The sequence below is a fragment of the Nyctibius grandis genome, chromosome 5 (genome assembly GCF_013368605.1).
Source record: "Nyctibius grandis isolate bNycGra1 chromosome 5, bNycGra1.pri, whole genome shotgun sequence".
In the NCBI taxonomy this organism is placed as follows: Eukaryota; Metazoa; Chordata; class Aves; order Nyctibiiformes; family Nyctibiidae; genus Nyctibius; species Nyctibius grandis.
This window is the reverse complement of record NC_090662.1, coordinates 4,216,912-4,240,457: the sequence shown is the minus strand read 5'-3', so window position 1 is coordinate 4,240,457 and position 23,546 is coordinate 4,216,912. Positions and strand designations below refer to the sequence as shown.

Genomic DNA, 23,546 nt, shown 5'->3' with positions numbered 1-23,546 from the left:
CAAGTCTCTTCATCTGTTTTGAGTTGGATGCCAAAGAAAATAAACAGACTGTTCTCAAAACTTACTTTGTCGTTAGTAATCGGTTCTGTTTAAAGTAGCGTGAATGATTGACAGGAGGAACATACCCCCAGATTTTCATTCCTTTGTTGTGAATTTTAGGGATGTTAATAGGATTATAGTTTTATTTCTTTTTTATTATTCTAAAGTGAAGTAGATGCCTGCAAATAACAGCTATTGCATGGGTGCTTGTTTTAGTAGCCATAGGCTATATGCCAACCCTGTCTCTGTCTGCTCTTGCCCACAAATGCAGATTCAGTTCTCTTTTAACTGTGATTCTGCTTGAAATCGCTTAAACTTCTTCAGTTAGTTCGGTGTTTTCAGATCAGTGAATGTTTTTTGACTGGCTGTGGATCAATAGCTCTGACACTGTATGTAAACAAGGTAGATCGACAGAGCACATGGAAGTTTGTCCATGTATTCTAGTTTATGGAGCAATTAAAGACTGCCATTTGTTGGTGTAAAAATTTCTGGTGACATGGGTGTTCTTCTGGGTCATATACACACAGATGTACATTTGGTGGTTGTTTGGAAGTAGAGGCTTTTAAAGATGAAAGGATGGCCAAAATAGAAAATCAAAATGAATTCCAAGTTTTGTACTTATGTTAAAGAAAAAAAAGGTGCTATTAAAGCACAAAAACATCAGCAGATCACATACAAGGCTAAAGATGATGTTCTTTGAACACTGGAGTAATCATACCCGGAACTTTGCAGGTGCTTAATGGGCTACAGAAGAAATCAAGACGATACAAAAAAATGGCCACTGCTGCCCAAGTAAAGAGTAAGATGATTTTGTACATTAAGGTTGAGATTCAACTACTGGTGAAGCTCAATCCCATGATCGCTGTAAAACAGATACAAAGTGCAAGGAAAACTTGCAGTATGTTTTTCTTGGAACATGGGAGGAGAAAGAGCAAGGACCTGGAGGCCAATTGAGGCCTGACTAGCTTGTAGACTGAGGCTGGAGGCCCCTGTTCAAGGCTGCTTCATACTTTCCATTCTTAAGACCTTGTCCTTAATATGTTTGCCAGATAAAGCCAGCGGGGCCCAAAAGTATTGTTTGAGTTTGCATTAGACTGATATTTCTGGGAAAATTGAAGCCCAAATGGGAAAAATAGTTCTAGGAAGGAGCTAAGAAAAGCATGCTTTTCTTCTTCGTGTCCTGCTGTGATTCTTTGTAAAGCCTCAGAGTCTGAGTGCTGCAGGAGCAGAGGCTTTGGAGCCAAGGAGCCTTTACAAAAACAGCGTTCAGCCTTCCCAACTTCAGCTAGTGGCAGCTCCATCCTCAAAGAATTTGAGCCTCTTATTGCTTCTTTGAGCCTAAGCTACGAGGTGCTATCCCAACAGAAGTGGTCAAAGCTGAGAAACTGTTTTACGCTGTGATCTGAGCACTCGCTGTACAGACATTACGGAGGAGGAATTGTTTGATTCATACAACCTGCCCAGTATCCCAAACAGGAGTTACTCATTCCTCCTTAGTGTTAACCATTTCATTGGTGCAAAAGGTGAAGGTGTGGAGCAAACATCTTAAAACTTGCATGGGTTTGCCACATGGCAGAATGGCTTTTTTGCTGTAGGTAGAAACTTAGATACTAAGTATCCACAACTGATAAAAGAACAATAATGTTGGAAACATTAAGGTCGTAAACTGGAAGATGCCAGAGTTAGTATTACCCATGTAGTCTTAATTTAGCCTCTCTGTGAATGTGGTTGATGATATTAGTTAACCTTATATTAGTTAGCCGTATTATATAAAACTAATAAGCCATATATAGAATCATAGAATTGTTTTGGTTGGAAAGGACCTTTAAGATCATCAAGTCCAACTGCTAACCCAGCACTGCCAAGCCCACCACTAACCCATGTCCCACAGCACCACATCTACACGGCTTTTAAATCCTTCCAGGGATGGGGACTCCACCACTGCCCTGGGCAGCCTGTGCCAGTGCTTGACAACCCTTTTGGTGAAGACATTTTTCCTGATATCCAGTCTAAACCTCCCCTGGCACAACTTGAGGCTGTTTCATCCTATCACTTGTTACCTGTGAGAAGAGACTAAGACCTGCCTCGCTACAACCTCCTTTCAGGTAGTTGTAGAGTGCGAGAAGGTCTCCCCTCGGCCTCCTTTTCTCCAGGCTAAACACCCCCAGTTCCCTCAGCCGCTCCTCATATATAACTAATGTAGCTTTATGTTAGTTAACCAGATACATTTATCTCTAAGGAACCCTTGCCTCAGTTCAGAAGGTGCGTTGGATCTCCGAAGAAATTTAATTGTATAACGAAGGGATCTGTTGTCTTTTGAATGGAGGCTTAATTTGGAATGGATGAAGCCAGTGAGCCAGAGGGATTGTTGGAAGAAAATAGGTGGTGTTGTGATTAAAGCAGTTGGATGCTTCTGCTGGATAACTGAATTCTGGTCCTGCCTGTGTAATGGAGATGCTATGTGACGTTAAGCAAATTGTTTTTCCTAGGTGGTCATTAGTTGGGTCTTTCATTCTGGTGCCTGATGGGAGAGATCTGAGGTGTGACTTGCTTGAGGGCTTTGCTCTTCTGGCTGCAAGTGAATTCAGAAGCTGCTGAATAATACTATGTATTTTGAAAAAACAGATTCTGGTAGTTTCAAATAGGGAACCCAAAATTAATCACAATTTGAAGTGCTGTCTGTTATGATAATAGTTAACAATTAAACTGATGAAGAACTGAATTCCTTCTTGAGAGCAGAGTTTGAACTTCATGAAGAAAATACTACATTGGATATATGCTGTGAATATATCCAATATATTGTGTGTAGGAGACCTGGTCTTGAGAAAGCAGTAACCATCAGGTGTCAGGGCAATGGCTGGACTCGATGATCCCAGAGGTCTCTTCCAACCTGATTGATTCTGTGATTCTGTCCTATGCACTGGAAAAAAAAAGTAGGGGTCCTTTGGGAGAACATCCTACAGTTAGCTGTCATTGTAATGCAAATGCAGAGTGAACCAGCTGTCCGTAACTGATGTTCTTAACTTACATGCTTGACTTTTCTGTCAGAAAGTGCTTTTTAAATGTGAGCTGATACATAAAATATAATTTAAAAACAAACAAATAAACAACAAACCTCAAGGTTAACTGAAGTGCAGTGTTAGCAGTGAAGAAGGAGACAAGATACTCCTTCCCCACAACGCTGGAAACTCGTAGCTGTGGAAATCCGTCATGTCTAGAGCAGATGGGGCTGGAATACTTGGCAGAAGGTCTTTTCAATGGATTTTTGGTCTCAGTTCAGCAAGTTCCTAGCTGGATCCTGCTTGTATGGTCTCTTAGTCGAGCATCCTGAGACCCAGCCTCAAGCACAGCTTGCTTTCTGCATACAGCAGGATGGCTGCTGGCGTTGCTGGGGGAGGAAAGGGAACCCCTCGAAGCATGTGGCATCTGCTTTGTCCTGGCATAGCCGGCTTCATGTGCTACCAGGCAGCTGGCAGCAGGCCCGTAAGGCGATTGTGTGCAAGGCGAAGATGGCCAGGACGTGGCACTCGCTATCAGAAGCAGCACAGATTAAGCCACCCATTTTATGGGGACTTTTGGAGCTATTTATGCTGGGCATCTCTTTAAAGTATGTTGCTGATTGGGAGCCAAGCAACTCTTACAAGTTACGCGAGCAGTGAAATACACGTGTAGCACTGCAGACCCTTTTGATTTCATATAACCAGACCTCTCACTCAAGTGGGTACTTAATCAACATCTTCCCCCTGTTCTGCAGTCTGTCAATCCTGTATCTTTATAACCTGTTCTTAAATACCTCCAGTGCTAGTGTCCCCTCATAACCTCCCCAAAAGACTGCAGATTGCCTCCAGCACACTACGGTCCTTGTGTTTTTTTTTTTCTTGATGTCATGTTGAAATTGATATTGCTGAAATATTTTTGTGGCTTCTTGCACTTAGTTGATTTACCTTTTTGTAGCAGCCTTTACATTTGTGACTTTCTGCAGTTTCATCCTTGGGTGTTCTTCTGTGGATACTCAGCAACCCTGACTCCTTTGAACTTTCTTTATAGAGTCTGATTTTCAGACCACTTGATTTTTTTCTAGTGCTTTCCTCACATGTTACTAATTGATACAGGGCATCCAAATGTGGTTGCCTTATTGTAGATGAGACTTACGAGCCTTGATAACAGCAGGAGTACTTGATTTATTTGAAGATCCTACTACTTTTCATGCGTTTTCTATGCATTTGTTGTTTTTGCAATAGGATGATACTGATCTATTATAACTCCTAAATGCATTTCACAGAGACTATGTACCCCAGCCTGTTTTGTATGGCTGATTTTTCCTGTTTATGTTGATTTGCGCTTGACCCTAGAGAATTGCACCTTGATCCATCATTATAAACTGAATGAAATGAAAAAAATCTGAAGCCTGTCTGCTACCATGCTGTCAGTCTGTCTGAGTGTCGTGTAAGGTCTGTGGACTCTGTGAATGTGTCCTGTTCTGTCAGTCAGGTTATCACTGAAAACCCAGAATGATGCTGACGCTGGGACGCAGCTGATTCATGGCTCCATTTCGATGTCAAACCATTGATGGCTACCCACAGTTTGGCACTCCCTGCTAGCTTAATTTAGGTGATGTCTTGATAATTTGCCTTAAATATCATATAAAAGCATCAGAAGTCCTATGAAAGTCAAAATGGACAATGTTGCCAAGTCCCATCCATAGGGCCTGCTGCTCTGTTGTAAAAGAAATCAGATTGATGGGATACAACTTGTTATTGCCAAATCCACATTGGCTGCTACTCGTCACCTTCTCCACTCCTAGATGCCTGCAAATTGTCTGTGTTCCTGTTTTTTTTCTTGAAATTGAAATTAAACTGACAGATATGTAATTCCTGGCTGTTCTTCCCACTCCTTCCCTGAACATATTCGCTTCTCTTCTGTGTTTTCCCTCCCTTCTTTCCTTTGGGCTGTGTGCTGTAAAGACACACAGACAGGAGACAAAAGATTACAGGCCTTTAAGGGATTGGTTAATTCTTTAAGGAAACATGACAAAGCACTAAGCTTTGGTACAACGTGGGTAACTGAAAACAGCAGCCGGGGGCAGAGGAAGCTCCTGTGTTCCCTATCAGTAAGACATTAAGGGAGAATAAAACTGTGAACGTGTTACTTAAAACATTTTTACTCATAATTCTGATGTTCCCAAGCAAAGAACTTTATTTTTTAGTTAAAAAGACATTGCCTGAAATTTGATATGAGCTTTGCTGGCAGTTCAGAAAGGTTGTTGCCATTAAAGCTTTCTCTGTGTTCAGTAAGTTCGTGCTGCGCTGTAGCAGTTACCCTGTTTTTGTACCGTCTAATCCTTCTCGCTGAGACTGTACCACGTTCATCCTTGGGAATGTTGTTGTGTGGAAGAGGCTCTACCTTATTTCTGCACTGTGATATCTGCCAGAGAGGCAAAAAAGTATATATTAAAAAAATCAGGTTTTAGGGCTCCTGGTCAAGTACCTTTCATGGCATCGATACTGCTCTAATTCTAGGAAAAAACACCCAGGTTGCTCGGCCAAGATGACAAATTATATTGCTTATATGAAAGTGTCTGCTGCTGTTATTCATATGTATGGCACAGTAGTTCTAAGGATTGTGCAAAGAAAACCCAGCAACCCCGAAGCCACTTGAACTTCTATGAATCTTTTGGGTTTTTTCCTATGCAGTTAATAACACTTTTTTTTTTTCTTTCTTTCTTTGTCCCTCCACCTCCTCTTCTGCAGTTTCAGCTTCTTGCCTCGGCATTATTTAAGTCTGGCTCGGATTTCACCACTCTTGGTGAGTATTGTGTATCAGAAGAATTATACCAAGTATGTTGCCTTCGATAAAGATCATTACTATTACTTTCTACTGCTTTTTTTTTTTTATATCAAATGTAGTTCGTATGAATACTGTAGGACCTTTTTGGTTTGAATATGCAAAGTGCCACTACTTAGATACTTGAGAGATTATTTATAATGACCAGTGTCCAATGGCTTGAGGCATATTTAAAACATCTGCCACCAGTGGTTTTAAACCCATGCCTCCCGGGATCGTTTCTGTCTCTTATTACATCTGATGCTTCACTGTTACCCAAATAAACAGAAGCTTTGGTCAGAATAAAGCACCTCCTGTCATGTCACTTTGGAATCTCACAGCATGGCTACGGCTCTGTTTGCTGTGATAACTGCAATTCCTGGAGTAGTTTGGTTCGCTCTGTTCTTTGCAAGACTAGTTCTTTGGGCAGAATGTCAAGAGCGAAGAAAACAGTGGCGTGTAGGGCTGGAAACGGGAGGTCTGAGCCAAAGCCATAATTTGTTTCACTATTCTATCCACTTAACTCTTTTAAACAGTTGGGAGATTAATCCTGGGCAAGCTATCGGAAGGCTATAGGCATAACTTTAGATTCTTGTAATAATGTGTTGTCCTGAAATTACCAGGCTCTTGCCAGGACTGTGGCTGACTTCAGTTTTTGACAAAAGCGTAATTCCCAATCTAAGGAACTGGGGGAAGGAAAAAGCCCCCTGCACTATCACCCCTGCGGGATGAGGAAGTTCTGCTGAGCTTGTGCAGCTTGGAAGATGTTATCTAGTTGAGGCTGTAAGATTAATTTTTTAAAGGAAGAAAACCCAAGTTTCAGAAAGTTGTTTTTTTAAGCATTCCAAAAGATGAATTAGTTCTTAACACAATCCCACACTTTATTCAGAGGTTGGCTTTACAGATAGGAGAATGCATACATCAAGTGGTGCTACTAAAAGAAAACAAAAAAAAACAAGCCCTCCTTGATTTGATTAATTTGGTTGACTTTGATTAACTGAAGAGTGAGTTCACTGAATTAAAAAGCATTCCTTTGAGAGACCAGTGATTGAAGCAATACAAAGCAGAGGAAATCGTTGTATGCCGCTCTATTGTTCTTGCTGTTGATGGTTTAAGTCTGGGGATTGGTATAAACAATGCTTCTGTCAGGGCTAAACCCTCCCCTGTTGGGAGGCAGCACTTCACAAAACTAGTTTGCAGAGCACCCTTGTGCCAAGATGCAGCCTGGGTGAAAGGACAATGGGAATAGAGTGCAATGTCAGCAAGTTAGTGATGACACCAAACTGGGAGGAGTGGCTGACACACCAGAAGGCTGCGCAGCCATTCAGAGAGACCTGGACAGGCTGGAGAGTTGGGCGGGGAGAAATTTAATGAAATATAACAAGGGCAAGTGTAGAGTCCTGCATCTGGGCAAGAACAACCCCAGGTATGAGTACAAGTTGGGGACAGACCTGTTGGAGAGCAGCGTAGGGGAAAGGGACCTGGGGGTCCTAGTGGACAGCAGGATGACCATGAGCCAGCAGTGTGCCCTTGAGGCCAAGAAGGCCAATGGCATCCTGGGGTGGATTAGAAGGGGTGTGGTTAGCAGGTCGAGAGAGGTTCTCCTCCCCCTCTACTCTGCCCTGGTGAGGCCGCATCTGGAATATTGTGTCCAGTTCTGGGCCCCTCAGTTCAAGAAGGACAGGGAACTGCTAGAGAGAGTCCAGCGCAGAGCCACAAACTGATTAAGGGAGTGGAACATCTCCCTTATGAGGAGAGGCTGAGGGAGCTGGGTCTCTTTAGCTTGGAGAAGAGGAGACTGAGGGGTGACCTCATTAATGTTTATAAATATGTAAAGGGCAAGTGTCATGAGGATGGAGCCAGGCGCTTCTCAGTGACATCCTTTGACAGGACAAGGGGCAATGGGTGCAAGCTGGAACACAGGAGGTTCCACATAAATATGAGGAAAAACTTCTATACAGTGAGGGTGACTGAACACTGGAACAGGCTGCCCAGAGAGGTTGTGGAGTCTCCTTCTCTGGAGACATTCAAAACCCGCCTGGACGCGTTCCTGTGTGACATGATCTAGGTCATCCTGCTCTGGCAGGGGGATTGGACTAGATGATCTTTCGAGGTCCCTTCCAATCCTTAACAGTCTGTGATTCTGTGAAATAGCAGCTCTGACTTGGGACTCCTACCATCAGCAGAGCTTGTCTCAAGAAAAACTGCAAGCACTACAAGTACCAGTTCTGGTTAAGACAGTAGTGAAGATAATGAGGAAAGCCTGAGGACAGAAGAAATGAGGCACCAAATAAAAATAGCTGCACAGATTTTGTTATCTGGGACATCAGAGCAGTCCCCTGAGGACTCCTGCTTCCCCCATTTCTTCAGGACTGTCAATGAGCTTGACAGCCATTTGCTTATTGCTTTTTATGGCATTTTGATTTGCAGTGTTGGCTTGGGGTGACGTGATCTCTGTGTGTGAATGCACATGGTAGTGGGACGGAGAGCTGGCAGCCTTGTTAGTTAGTTGAGGCAGAAGTAGCAAATATTTAACATCCATCCAAAATGGACCACTGGCGTATGCCACACCTCAACTGAACGTTTAAAGTAGTGAGCACTGACTTGCTTTCCCCTTTTCTTTCTCCCCCAGGATTTTCAGATGTTGACCACACATACGCGCAGAGAACTCAGCTGTTTGATACACTAGTCAACTTCTTCCCAGACAACATGACCCCTCCTAAAGGCAACCTGGTAGACCTCATCACGCTGTAACGGAGCAATCACTGGACATGTGGAAGAGGGGAAAAGCATCCATTTTCAGTATTTTAATTTTTTTACTGCATTGATTGACTGCTGGGATGAAGTAATATGGTAACCCCTAGGTGTTTGAAAGGGGTTTTATACTTGTATGGTGAATCCCTGAAGCTTTTCCCTTGGAGTAGGTTAATAAAATGTAACTGACGTACTTCCGACTAAATATATATATTTTTTCTGACTTTGGATTTTGAGTTAGCAAATGTAAGATGAAAAGGTGGGGAGAAAGAAAAAAAAAAAATAAAACCCAATCATGCAGTGATTGTTTTTGCCTGTAGCAGAAAATTGAGATTTGTGGGTTGTCTGGAATTAAAGCTGATGGGTTTTATTTTGGGTTTCCTGAGAAAGAGGGGGGAGGTTGTTCTCTGCTCCTTTGTAGCTGGTCATGATATATTGCTTTATCCTACAACTCCATCCTCAGCAGCTGAGTACCTTGGTGGCAGGACACTGGCACGCATTGAGGTAACCGTAATGTATGTGTCTTGAGTCTTGTAATCGCAGTGTGTCATGTGGAGGGGAGCACGTGTTACAAATGATCTTGTCTCCTTGTCCCAGAACCGGGCTGACAGGAGTGTCTAATTGCATCTGATATCTGCTCTAAACCTGAATACCTAAATGGCTATCTTCCATTCTCTGGAGCCTTCCACTTAGACCTGACAGGCAAGTGGGAACCTCAGAGAAACCACTGGAAAATGGAAGTGCAGTCAGCATCTGCACAGGCCCCTTTTCAGGTACCGCTCTGTTTTCGCATGTGTTCTTCCGATGAGAAACCGTGCAGGTCCTCGCAGAGCCCAGCAGAACTGGGTCTTCCACCACACTCTGCAACCTGACTCGGGGTTGGGTGTAGGATTTCTGAAGCAGATTGTCTTCGTTTACATGCACCTATGCTTCTGTGTGCGTTTGTCGATGTGTACATGTAAAGAGGATTGCTCCAAACAGCTTGTCTCCTTCCTGTGCAGTGCAGCTCATTCACTTTTAAATGCATTTCAGACCTAGATCCGAACGTGAGGGACGCCTTTTTAGCATAAATCTCCTTGAAAGCAAGCTGATGCATATGTATAGAAAATATATGCTTCCTCGCTGAAAGCCTTCTTTATAAATAAGGTAAGGGCTTGGTGCTGCACTGTGAAGTGGAACGAAGGATACGCAACCCCAGCGTTAGAAACAGTGTCAGTGAGCATTCAGTACAAACTGGCAGCTGTAAATATTTATGTGGGACTGCAAAGCTTTATGTCCAGCAATGTCCATGCCAGTAGGGTATCATTGCTGCACCCATGGTGGCTACACGACTCCTGTTGAACTTGATGGAAGTCTTGTGTGTGCAAAGATGATTTGAACTCTTGAAATAAAGAGTTAGTGAAGTGTCTTTTTCAGAGCTCGAGTGTCTGCTTGCTTTGATTGCATTGTATTGCCTCTTTATCATGTTCTTTGTGTGACTTCTGTAGTCCTGGTACGTTAGAAATAAATTTTAAAACTCATACTAGCGTTTAATCACTTAGAAAGGAACAATATGTTAGAGGCTGGGCTTTGCTTCGTCTTCAGGAGGACTATACAATACAGTGTTTTTAAGTAACCTGTAACTTGAGACTGTTTAGACGTTGTCTGCTTCAGTGGATGGCAAATCAGATGTTTGTGGAAGAATCCACTCAGCTCATAGTGCAGTAAATGAAATCTGATTAAATTGTTTCTTTGAAACATTGCTTTTTTTTTTTTTTTTCCCCAGTGACATGGAAAGTTTTACGTCACTGCTGGACTTTATGATGTGCTACCTTGGACGCTTTGTTAACTAGTTAAAGTAGAGCTTATATGGTACGAATATAGGTACTGTTGGTGCTGTACGGGGGGAATATTCCAGTTGAGGCGTTGTTTCCATTGAGGTTGAACTGAGCACTTCCAGTGCAACCAGCCAAAATGCTGCAGCCCTCCAGCACTTAAAATTTTAGTGCTGCTGTGCTCCCTTATCACTTGATCTCATTGCCTGTGTGTTCTCCAAATTCAATCAGGTGATTAATTGCTTTTTGTGACAGTTTTCTAATCGACCAGGCTCTTAGTAAACTTCTAGGCATCCGCCTTCGATGACCACGTGTGAGGCTGAACCCAAAAGATACAACTAGGCTGAGGAGCCCCTGCGAGCACACAGTGGGAGTTCAGGAATGCCAAAAGCTTTGTGAATGGTGTTGCTGGTGAGCAGTGCATTGATTTGTGTTACAGAAATTCGATCAAAACTCACGTCCTCTGCGTCGGGGGTGCCTGACAAGCCTGGCTCAGGTTTTTTGTAGCATAGCGTAAATGAATGATTTGTCTGAGCGAGGTGAACGTTGCTTCCGCAGGCCTGACAATCCCAGCTAATGAGAGCACTTCAGGATGATCAAACATTGACCTACCTTTATCCTGAGCAGATCGATTTCAGCTCGCACGAGTACAGTTTTATGGATTACAGCTGGTGATTAACCAGCAGAAACTATTTGCTCAGCTTGGGAGTATTTGTTGAACAGCAGAGGCACCCTGTGGCCAGAGAGGTTAATCCAAAGTGAAGGTTTCTTGTGGCTTTGCCAAGGGTCTTTCCTGCTTCTGTGTCCTTAAAGCTAGGAGTCAAATTAAATTGTTTCTTTACATTGGTGTATGCTACACTACCTGATTTACAAACTACTTAAAAATTCTGAGCAGTGAAGGATAAATTTCCTTTCAGACTAAGCCAGTTATTGACAAGCAGTTACAGGGAGAGTTTGAATTTAATTACATGCAGCTCTTTAAAGATAGTGGTGATATTCCAGGAAAGCGTTAGATGGGAGCGTTACAGAAATACTGAAGTACAAACAGAAAAGAGACCCTACTGATCTGAAAACAGCCACCTGAAAATGTTTCACAGCACAGTGTGTGCAATGTTATAAATATACAAGCTGTACGTGAGAAGCCTTCGAACCTCACCCTTACTGCTTGCAGGCTGTAGCAGAGACGGCTTTTTAGCTTAGGCAAGACAAACATATATATTTGCCTTTACCTTATATTTTAAGGTGACTTTGTGTATGGATTTAACACTGCATAATGTTTGCGCTGCAGTAGTTTCTCTCTAAATTATCTGTTAACTTGTGAATAAGGTATTGCAAAAGAAAGCATCATTACTTGTCAGAGAGGGACTCATTTATGATGACTAGGGTCTTTAAAGCCAAAGTTACAAGGTTCTGGTATGTTTTTTAAAGCTATAAGAAATCAGGGTGGGATAAACTTGGTACAGACATTGAGACTTCAGTCTTGATTTTTTTTTAAAAAAAAAAAAACAAAAACAAAACCTTTTGAGATCCATGAGTTTGGTTCTTCACTGACATTGGCCTTCAGCATAATTCCCCTTAGAATATTATTCAGTAGATCATCTCTTTAGAAAACATTAAAGTATTCTTTATGCAAAGTTGTCCCTGTCAAGTGACACATTTTCCTAGAGCAATAAAGCCCTTCAGGTTTGATTTCTGGTCACTTGGATTAGGCAGAATTAAGTGAGTTTCTTAATGTTTGTCTTGTACAACCCGTCATAGTAGTCACGAGTCCTTAAGAGTTCTCCCAAAATGCCTTCTCCAAGCAAGTACTGCTGTCGCAATGTGACCTAACACATTTTCATGTGGCAGGTGGCAGAAGGACCTACTTAGATGGTGGTGTTAAAAATGAGGAGAATATAGCCACCTTCTTGCCCTTTTTTTTTTTTTGAGGATCCCAGTAATAAATATTGATCCTGGGGAGACCTGAAGTGTGATGCAAAGTGGTTATTGAAATTACTTGTAGTTTTTCCTCTTCTGGCTTTTTTTAAAGGTGATGTATTAATTCTTAAGCATCTCTTCCTTTTCCTGAGTATAATGAGGATGGAGAACTTTGTCTTGGAAAAGTTCAGTTTGCCCTTTCTCTGGACAGCATCTCGTGTGTGTAGTTTAGGTAGTGATACCCAGTTGTGTAAATAACTGTTGGGGTTTGGTTCTGTTTGCCCAGGAGGGCTCCGTGTGCACACAGGTACATGCTAGCTCAGGGATCAAGCTGGAGGTTCCTACCAGAAGGTCAATTAGCAAAATCATGCTCTCATTATGGAAAAATAAATCTGTGAAGACTCAATTGGAAAGATTTTTCAAAGGTATTTGCCTTGTGCAATAGCAACTAGAGTGAAATTAGACTTCCCTAAAGAGCTTCCCTTTATGAAGATTGTACTGGAGCACTGTGTCAGGCTTGAATAAAATTGCTGAAACTTTTTGGTTATTGATTATAATAACCTAACCTGAAAATGTAATGATTGAGGAGTCAGTAAGCAAATTAATTGGACCCACCTATTTGCAGGAGGGCAGGCTCTTTGCAGAGGTATGGGGCTAGTGGCAAGGGATCATGACAGCTTCATCTGTGTGTTTTTTTTAATCAGCAGCCACAAGCGTCAGGGTCTTCATGAGCCATTTCTTCTTCCAGAAGAGACTCCTGCCGAAGCAGAGTAATGACTCTGGAAGAGTGTTTTCTGTAGGACTTTGAGGAATTGCTGTTTTCTGATCATTTTCCTCATGTGTGTGAATTTGTAGAAGGGGGTTTTCTTTGTCACGAAGTTGTACATCGGTCTTGCCCCGCTGCGCTACGTCTCTGTACCTGCAGTAATTCTGTTGATGTAATGCTGTGCTGCTTCTGGGGAAAATGGCAAAAAATACTAGATATGTTTCCATACCTTGTTTTTAGAATTGGAAAAATGTCTTGTGAAACCTTGAGTCCCGGTGTATGCTTTGAATTTTAGCTTATTCAGTTGTGGTTGGCTCAGAGTTAAGGAATGTTTGGCTATTGTCAAGTGAAGTCCTGACAGTAAAAGCAATTTGTTTATGTCTCTGGAAGTGCTTGTGTTGTTTTATAGCTGTAGTTATTACAGAAACAGAGGTGGGCCCAGTTAAAAAAAAAAATAAAAATTATTGCTGTTTTGATTAGGGGAAAAATTGTAGAAACTCTGAATGAGCTTGGCCAAGTTTAATATGTACACATGATAATTTGGAGACAGGTCTTATTTTGTGAAAGGAGAGTTTAAGAACAACTATGTGACTTGTTCTTGCTATAGATTGATAGTGGTATATAAGCTGTAAATATTGTTGAAATGTAAATGTCCCGTCAGAAGCTTGTTAGTGTATCTAAACGCCTGTGGGTATGGTGGACCTGATCATATCCTGTCATGGAAAAGGTTATGCTGGAAATTATTCAAGTTGTGGTAAATGACTTATAGGCAAAATCCCTGTTTTACTGAAAGCCTCTTTTATAATGAAGAGTTGGAGTGGAAAAAGTAGGTTTACTGTACTGGAACCATTATAATAGCACATGGCTCAGTACTTGGATAAATTGACTCCAGATGCTTTTATCCATAGGCAGTGGATCCAAATGCGGTTTTAGAGGGGAAGGCAGTTAATGACCTGCTTACTGCCGTTTGGGAGTCACACAAGAAAACTCCACAGTTGGTGCCAGCAGGTATGCTTTTGGTGTTCCTGGCAGAGGTCAAAGAACTGGATGGAGTTTTGGATTATCCACGTGTGCTTTGGTTATATACATAAACCTCTGAAGAGGAGAGTGGTTGTGGGGGTTGTATATATACAACTTATATGGCTTAGGTGTAGAGGTCTGCAAGGCAGCATCTTCCTTGAGCACAGGTCCTACGCGTAACATACTGCTGCTGCCTCCTTTGCTTTCGTATATTTGAACTTGATTTGTTAGTGATGAACTCCAGATACTTGCAGTGACCCAAATTCAGTGCTCTGCTTCCAAATAGCTACAGCCGCAGACTTGCTTGAGCTGCTGTCAGTGTATCGCTTCAGTACCCTGAAATCTTAATTTATACCTGGTGCAGACAAAGGTACATGTTGTCTTGGCTTCCAGCTGTTTGCTGTAAGTCAGCACAGCTTTTACTGACGACCTGGAGACTGTAAGGATTTGAGCACTGTCAGAAACCGGTTGAGACTGTTCAGCTCTAGCATGGCATCTCAATTCATTCCTGGGAAAAGTGGCGTGAGTGTATAGCTCAAAACTGGCTCTACCAGGTTAGATTTTTGGTTTTGCTACTAATTTAAAAGGAAAATCTGTCACTAGCGTATATGCTGTCCAGCGTGATGGTCAAAGCATGGTCCCTTGGGTATTCCTCCATTTATTCTGACTTTTTCTTTCCCTGTGTGGCTGTTCACTGCTATTAGAATGCTGTGCCTTCAGACTTCCCCAGGTTTAATGAAGAATTAAAGGTTACAGCTGTGTGGTGGTTATGAGGCACCAGTTTCTCCATGTCACATCATTGTATCCTTTGCAATACTCCTTACTGCTGCCTCTGAAACAGTCAGGGAGGATCCTTGTGATTTACGTTGATCTCCCCAGGGGCTGTTCCTTCTTGGGGTAAGGATGGGGAAGCGAGGGAGCTGATTTCCCAGCAGCAGCACCGTGTGCTGTCAGAGTAAAGCAGCAGCAAACACCTATTTACTTGTGCCCCTCCATGACCCGACGTTCTGGGCTGTGAAACGCCTTCCCTCCTGTCTCTGCAGGGTTTTTTTAGCCTGGCACTGCGAGTGTGATAGCTGTTTGACAGAAGACAAAGACTATTCTACTAACTCTCAAGTTCATTTAAATAATAGCCCTAGATTTCTGCCACCTGCTTTCATAATCCCAAATCTTTCAGCAGTGGAGGCAAACAGCTAATAGTTGGGGTGTTTGGTTTATTTCTGCAGGGCAGAGGAATGGGAAGAGAATTAGGCTTGGGGTTAACGTAGTGGTGGCTCGTGTGAGTATGTGGTTAAGATGTGATCTGTCTTTGTGGAAGGACTTTGAAGACTTAACAAGTAGGTCTGCTATTTAAAGCTCTTTTTTTTTTCACACAAGCTGGATTCTCTGGCTCATTTTCAAACTGAAGTGATGTAAGAGTGGGATCTTCTAGTCTACAGCTTCACCTCGAGCTTTGGCCCTCTACCCTTAAGACACCGGAGAGACTAATACAATTTTTTTTTTTTTCCCCAGTCCTCTGCAGCAATTGCAAGGAAACCAGCTGGGCTCAACGCTATTCAAACATGCTGGAGGTTGTGCCGCACAGTCAGCTATCAGAGCAGGTCTGGCAGTCTTAAGAGACTGTTAAAGCCTAAAAATGTTCTCAGTTTTCTGATGAAAGCTGCCAGTGAGATTAAGGGGAGATTAGCTGCTTTTTAATTAATATGATTGTGGGGAGGCTAGACCACAACAGCGGCTCCCGTGGTTGCAGTCTTCTCCACTTCCCAAATACCAATGGGCAGGTTTTTCTCCCCAATGATAAGAAAATACACTTTGAATATCCTGACTTTTGTAACTAGCTGCCCAAGGGATTGAATCAATTACTTCATGTTTCGCTAAATAGGGAAGTGCTGCAGCGTGTGAACAGGGGAAGCCGCTTCGAGGCTGAAAAGTGATTTTTTTTTTTTTTTTTTGAAGTCTTGACAAAAAACTCTGCTCTTAAAAGGGGGAAATGGCTCTTACCAGCCTGTGCTTTCTCAGTTGCAAGTCAATGACTTCACTGCAAATAGTCCACTCTGATCAGCGGCTGATCTTTCTGCCTCTGCTTACCTTGTAGTAATACACACTCGTCAAAAGGTGACAGCCTGATTTCCTTCCCCAAGCAGTGTGGAGAACTCCTGTACTGGAGAAGACTTTTATCTAACGGTGGAGGAGATAACTATTGTGCCACTGATTTGTTTTCCCCTCTCTGCCATGGTAATTGGGAAGGCAAACTAGCAGTGGAGGCTGAATAGTTCCTTCATCTCTTCCTCACCATTCCTGTCCTTCCTCCCCTCTCTCCATCCCGTTGATGTTTTGATGTGCAAAACACTTTTCACTTCAGAAGTTGCTGTGCTGGGTAGTGGAAAAGAAAACAAAACCCGAGTTATTAGTAGCTGTTACTATTTACTAACGCTGTATTTTCTGCTACGTCTTCCAGCATACCCTCCTCCGCAGCAGGAAATGAGGGGATGCTGGGGAGACCGCGAGCCAGAGAAAAGAGCTTAATTATACAAACAAAATGAGTTCATGGGAGTCTTGGAGGCCCCGAACCTTGCAGACCGCTTTGCTAAGGGGCGGAAAATTAAAGGCCCTTGGTCATTATCAGTTAATGGGAGACAGCGTTCCTGTCCTTGTGGGCTGGTGGTGATGTGCACCTTGTACACTCAAATGCTGAGGTGCAACGTGCGTCAATTTTAGAAGTTTCAAGCCTCGGTAAACATTTTCCCTTTGAACATTGTGCTTTGAAACTGCTGAAACAACCTCTCTCTTCTAGATGCATCGATAGCGTAGCCAGGATCTGGGTAGCTTGGGGTTAAACACCACTAGGCTGGCTGGATGGACACCATCGCCTGGTTAGCTGGGATTTTTCAAGCTGTTTCTTTGAGTTGTTGCCTCTACTCTTAGCGTAGCGCTCAACAGTGTGGTGGCTTGTTTGTGTGGACCTTCAGTGTTCGTTATCTTGTCCTCTGAACCCTCGTGTTGTCCCCAGAAGCTGGTAATTCCATACGTAGTGCTTGGAGTTGTGAGTGTCTGCTCCCTGTCCAGAATTTGTCCCCTTTTTTCTGTTTTTGGCATCAGACTTGATGCGTTTGCATCTCTACAGCAATCCTGCAGACTCCGGTGTCTGTCTGAATTCCCTTTGGTGTCTGTCCTGCAGTTGTTGTCTCGGACACCTGAACACAGGAGAGCTGAACCGAGAGGTGCAGGCAGCCCTGGGCTCAAAGGAGCATCCGTGGGGTGATGAATGCCGTGAACTGCGCACGTGTTTTAATAAACAAGTCAAATATTGACTAGTCCTATGTTGAGCCCGTGGTGGTTACAGGCATCGTTCCTGAACTCTGGTGGTTCCCCATCCTGCCCTTTTCTATACAGCTAAACGGATGATCTTTGTTCAGCCTGGAGCGTTAATTTTCTTCCTTGGCATAAATCATCTTTGATAATTTCTGGGTTGATATGTAAGCCCCGTGCTGTACATAAATGAATGAGTGATATGAGGAATATCTACAAATGTAGTTATGTTGTATGTAATGTACATAAGGAGAGAATGTATTTTGTTCATTTTTTTTCTTAATAAAAATGTATACGCTAGCAAGGGTGTGTGTTTGAGATCTGTTCTAACATCACTTGCTTCTGAGAATGGAAAAATGTCTCTGAAGGTCTCAGAGTGGAGCAGAAAATTGTGAAACCGGTGGTGCGTTGTGTCTGTTCCTGCAGGAGGAGCCTGCCGTGCCCCTCCGCACTGCAGAGCACCTGAGGAAATACCCCGTTCCCTGAAATCAGTGATGGGCTGCGTCCGTACCCCATAAATCCAGCTTGTGCTCAGCAGTTGTAGGAACTTTTATTGGGGAGGAACACGGAGTTAGAACATGGGCTGATGCAAACCACTGACTTTTAATATTTGAATTCAACCAAATTGTTGGGGTTTTTTTCCCTTTGAATAAGTGGAAACTTAACCTGGAACAAAACATTTTATTTTGGGCACTTGAAGGCCCAAATGGAGATGCTGAGCTGCCCACGCTGCTGCTGGCCCTGCTGTTGCCCTTGCGTGATGACCCTCTTTTGTTAGGCTGCTTTGGCTTAGGGGCACGAGGTTTGGTTCCTCCTCCACAGCCTGACCTGAGTGTGAGAATCATAGAATTGTAGAATTGTTACGGTTGGAAAAGATCTAAAAGATCATCAAGTCCAACCATCGACCCAGTGCCACCATGCCCACTAAAACATGTCCTGAAGCGCCACATCTAGATGTTTTTTGAACACCTCCAGGGATGGTGACTCCACCACCTCCCTGGGCAGCCTGTTCCAATGCCTAATGACTCTTTTCAGTGAAGAAATTCTTCCTAAGATCCAGCCTGAACCTCTGCTGGCGTAACTTGAGGCCATTTCCTCTTGTCCTATCACTGGTTACCTGGGAGAAGAGACTGACCCCCACCTCACCACAACCTCCTATCAGGTAGTTGTAGAGGGTGATAAGGCCTTCCCTCAGCCTCCTCTTGTGAAAACTAAACACCCCCAGTTCCCTCAGCTGCTCTTCATAAGACTGGTGTTCCAGACCCTTCACCAGCTTTGCCCTTTGGACACGCTCCAGCAGCTGCCTCTCTTTTCCTTCCAACATGAGCCTAAACCACCAATAATTCAAACAGGTGCCCTGGCCGTGGTGGGGCTGCCCTCATCCACATCAACTGAGCATCCCACCCCTCTGGGTTTTCTACTTTTTTAATTAAGGGAAGTTTTTCCCCACTATCAGACTTCCTTCTGCATGGGAAAAACACAAGCTCCTCCAGGGCTGGCTACCTCTGAAACTCTGGGTTGGTTTTACTCCCTCTTTTCCAATAATTTTCCATGTTCTTGCTAGCAGGGCCATGTGCTGGGTCTCCGAATAAGCTCCACCATAGCCAGTTGTAACACCTACATACGGGCTAGTTGTGGCTCTTGAGCACAAGCCCTGCTCCCCCCACCCCTTTTCACTCAGCCAAGACCCAAGTCTTTTACATAAGAAGGTTTATTGACAGAAATAACATGATGCTTTCAAAATATATTTGTAGGAAAATGCAAGAATAATCTCTACAATCCAGTTCCTCAGTAAATTCCAGTGTAAATCAGACTCCTGTCCCCGTAAGAGGTGCTGCTATACAGTACGTAAGAGCTCTAGCAGACGTGTGAGGTTTGACAGGTAACTTCTCCTTCTGCAGTCCCTTACGGATTACGTCTTCTCCTGTATGTCTTCTGTAGGCAACGGTCACAGTATCAACCTCGTCCCTTGGGTCATGGCACTGTGAGCGGGAGATAAATGGTCCTAAAATATTTACACGTTCCTCGTGAATCTGAAAATAGAAAAGTCTCTTGCAAGGACATCTGAGCTGCTTGTAAAACCCTCGCCAAAAGGTAAGAGCAATCATCTCTTTGTACAACGTGTCGGATGTTAAAGCTGTTTTGGGGGAGAGCAGAGGAGCGTGGGGAAGGCAGGAGAGGCAGGGAGGGAGGAAATGCCTGGGGGGAGATTTTTTTTTATATTTTTTTTATTTATTTTTGGTCTAACAATTATGGCTACAGTCTATGAAGGGAAGGATTAAGGCCAAAGATGCTCATCGCTGCATTTCCTACCTGATTTTTTTTTTTTTTTTTCAAAAAGAATGTTCTCAACATAAAAAAACATACTGTTTTTTTCCGTGGAAATAGTTCTTTAAATAGGGGAAGGAACATCTACTATAAAATATTAGTGGTTTAAAAATATGGTGTCTGGAAAAATAAATAAATGTACAATTCCTATTCAAATATAAATCACTATAAGCACTTGCTGAGCAGTTAATATTTTCACTGGTTCTCTGCTCGGAAAAGATTTAAGGTTGCTTCATCTCAAGCCTTTGTAGGGTTCTCTCGGAAAGTCTTTGGACCTGATTCATTAAAGCACTTTGGCATCTCTGCGCTGGGAAGGGGGATCTGAGGCACGTGCCAAAACCCGACTGCCTGGAGATGCTCTGCCAGGGACGTCCTTACGGCACCGCCAGCCCCGGCGGCCAAAGCCTCGCTGCCGCCCCGTGTTTTCACCACATTTATCTTCCACGAAGGACAGAAACACGAGGTCCCCGACCCGCCGCTCGCCTCTCGGGAAGCAAACGCGCTCACGCAAGCGATTGCCAACGCCTAGACCGGTTCTTTGAGCCTTGCTGCAACGTTGAAGAGCTGAACTTGATGCTGCCGGAGCGGGGAGAAGGCCGTAGTGCTGGGTTACCCAGGTGGGAGGTGTTGTCCTGCGTGGTGGTCAGTTTTGATCCCCTACCAGACTGGCCTTTAGCTTTTTCTTTCTTTTTTTAACTCCCCCCCTCCCCTGTGAAATTACTTCCCCGTAGTGCAGCGCACAGGTAAGTGGAGTGTGTTGAGTACATTGCTAATGAACAGCAGGAATATTTACATACAAAAATATATGGTTTGAACACTGCAAACTCTGCCCTTCGGTGCAGGAGAGAAGGGAGAAGAGCCAGTCCCTTTGAGAAGACGTATCTTCTGCCAGCTTCTGTCCTGGGGCCCAGCAAACCCCCCCGACCCTCTCCTTCGTGAGTACTCCCAAGGACCGGCTTGACCTGGGTGTCTCCAAGATTTCCATTGCTCGGCTCCGCTTTTCCCCCTCATTCAGGGTGGCCCTGGGAGCAGATCCCCATCGTGTTTGACCTGGTGGCAGAGCCCGAAGGAAATCACCCCGTCGTGCGTTGGTGAATGCACGGTTTGTGGCAAACGGGAGAGGAAGGGCTGTGCTGGGGAATCGCTCTCCATCTGCTGCCCCTCTGGCTTGCAAAGGGCTCAGGACCTCCACCACCATCATGTGTTGGGAGATGCACTTGCCCAAGTGACCTCCTGGTCCTCTCCTCTCTTCCCCGTGTGCTGGAGGATGGAGCCCTGCTCTGATCCCTGCCTCCGCCGTGGCCGAGCTGCTCCACCAAAGCCAGAGCAAAGGTGTGAAACACTCCCCATCCTTTTCAATCAATCAGTCAGGTTGGAAGAGACCTCTGGGATCATCGAGTCCAACCATTGCCCTGACACCACCATGTCAACTAGACCATGGCACCAAGTGCCATGTCCAGTCTTTTCTTAAACACCTCCAGAGATGGTGACTCCACCACCATGAGTCATTTAGAGCCATTTAGGAGCTGTGATGGGGAGTAGAAAATCAGAATCAGCCTCAGCCCAGCCTCCCTCTGCCCCTGCATTTTTTTTTTCCCCCTCTCTAAAGACTTAACAGCAAAGGGAGGCCAGGACAAGAGACCAAGGGCTGTGGGGCGAAGCTCAGTCCCAGCTTCACTGCTGAATTTTCTTTGCAGGTCTCTGCTGTTTTACCTACTTTTGGAGAAAAGCTTGAGGATATGGACTGAGCTTATAAACCTCGTGGGGAGCAAACACGAAGGGCTGTACCGATGGAAAACCCTGAACACCACCAAGCTACCTGGCTCGTGCTTCTGTTGCTCTTTTACCTCTTCTGCCGCTCACGTGGGAAAACACGACCACAAAAATCACAAACCATCACGGTGCACATGACCCACGGTCTCGGGGGAGGATGGACATGGGCTGTGAGATGCTGCTGCGTCCTTACTGGAAGGTGATCAACCCTTCTGTAGGGAAACGCAGCGGCAGAGCTGGTCTGCGCTGGGCTCCTGCACCACAAAACCCCCAACCTCACGCCTGGGCTGGCGACCAGGCATCGCTCTTGGTCTCATCACACCCTTCCTGGGAGGGAGGAACTCAAGGAATGACTCCTTTTCCTCCCCTTTGCATCAATACAAGAAGCTGCTGCACCTCTCCTGGTCTCCAACCGGGTGCAGGATCAGTCCCGCAGCCCTCGGCAGAGCAGCTGACGGTGGTGTGGGACTGAGCATCACTTGGCACGGCCGCATCCCTCCCGTCCAGCTGGGTCTGGGGGCAGCCTGGGGCACAGCACGGGGCTCTTGTGCGTTTTAGCCGGCAGCTTATGGGGAGAGGATGGAAACTGGATCAGAAGGGAACAGGCTGTTCCAGCTTTTTCCACTCGGTACCTGGGTGTTTCGTGTCGGGGAGGGCAGAGCGATGACTAAACCGTGTGGGCTGGAGGATTTTTCTAGCTCTAATTGCCAGGTGCCGGGTTGCTGTCGGGAGCTGTGCTCCCTCTCCCATCCTATTTACACTTATTTCTTTTTCGAGTTGCTCGGTAGCTGGAGGCTGAGGTTGGTGTGGTCGAACGTGGGGTGGGAGGGGACACGCTCGGAGGAGACACCAGTAGCAGAGCCACCCCGTTTGCCCACAGCTGGTCAGGTCTGATGTGGTAGGTCCTGCTGAGCACCCACGGGTGATGGAGGATGGTCATCTGGATGCGGCCACCGTGGTGGCTTGTGTTGATAACATGCCCCGCAGGTGTCCTCTCGTGTCCCCCCTTCTTCCATCCTGCACCCCACATGGTGGCACAAGGGGCCGTGATCAGTTCGTTAAGGGATTTTCTGGGGTTTGTTGGGAATTTTGCCTTCTTTTGGAGTTCTGTGCGTGTATGTTTAGGATTATGGGTGGGTTTTTTGGGGGGAGGTGGTCATTTTTTGCTTGATCGAGTTCTGTATCCTATAAATGCGTGTCCTCCTCTTCCTCCAGGTCCTCCTTCATGAGGGTGTCGAGAGGAACGATCCAGCTGTCCCCCAGCTCACCGTTGAGGTTCACCTTCTTCTCCTGCATTTCAGAGGAGGTCTCCATCACCTCCAGCGTGGGGTTATCGTGGTAGCCGTTCTCCATTGTCTGCAGCTCCTCGGTCAGGCGCTGCTGCGAGGAAAGAGAAAACCCAGAAACCCTGATGAAAAACACCTTGGCCGTGCTGTGTGTTCCACCTCGGGGCTGTCACCTCCCAGCCAGCCATGGCCGCTGCCCCGTATAGATGTATATAACTACGTATAGAAGCTATCATGGTGAGATTGAGCTGGGGGCTGCAGTCAGTGCCGGCGCAGCGAGGGGATAGCATGGAGCTGGCAAGAGAGAGACTCAACTGATGGTGGGAAGGAGAAAAGAGCAGCCAGAGACACGTGGAAAACCTCCAGGAGCAGCTGCCAGCTTCAGCCTGGCCCTGGCCCCACAGCTCCATCCCCCTGGGACCTCGGGAAGGAGGCTGAGCATCACTGCTTCGCCTCGACCCTGCACCTCACTCCTTCCTCCCCAGCTCGACTCCATCCTTCCCCTCCCCTCTCTGCCCCCCTGTCCCTTTTCAGCTGCTTTATTGTTATTCTTCTCCCACCTTGCCGATGCCCCTGGTCCGTTTGCCCCTCTGTAACCGTTATCGCTCCTTGTTCTGGAGCTCTCGGTGGAAACCAGGCAGGGAAAGAACAGCCCCTCCCGCCCCTTTCCCTTTGGCCGCGTGTGGTTTTGGCTGATTCATGGATGAATCAGGCACT

At 45.0% G+C, this 23,546-nt stretch overlaps 2 protein-coding genes across 4 annotated transcripts in view; one reads left to right on the top strand and one right to left on the bottom strand.

The window, feature by feature from the left end:
• Positions 1-8,825, top strand: part of MKLN1 (muskelin 1) — a 103,747-nt gene extending 94,922 nt beyond the window's left edge. The window contains exons 17-18 of the mRNA XM_068400578.1: positions 5,790-5,844; positions 8,495-8,825. Of these exons, the coding sequence (XP_068256679.1) occupies positions 5,790-5,844; positions 8,495-8,616 (177 nt within the window). The 3' untranslated portion in view covers positions 8,617-8,825. The remainder of the gene's footprint in view (positions 1-5,789; positions 5,845-8,494) is intronic.
• A 10,310-nt stretch (positions 8,826-19,135) lies between these two features.
• PODXL (podocalyxin like) overlaps positions 19,136-23,546 on the bottom strand; it is a 52,393-nt gene continuing 47,982 nt past the window's right edge. For 2 of the 3 annotated variants that reach the window (XM_068401706.1, XM_068401708.1), the window contains one exon: positions 19,136-22,923. In XM_068401706.1, coding sequence (XP_068257807.1) covers positions 22,729-22,923 — 195 coding nt within the window. In that variant the 3' untranslated portion in view covers positions 19,136-22,728. The remainder of the gene's footprint in view (positions 22,924-23,546) is intronic. The other variant, XM_068401707.1, reaches the window with a different exon arrangement.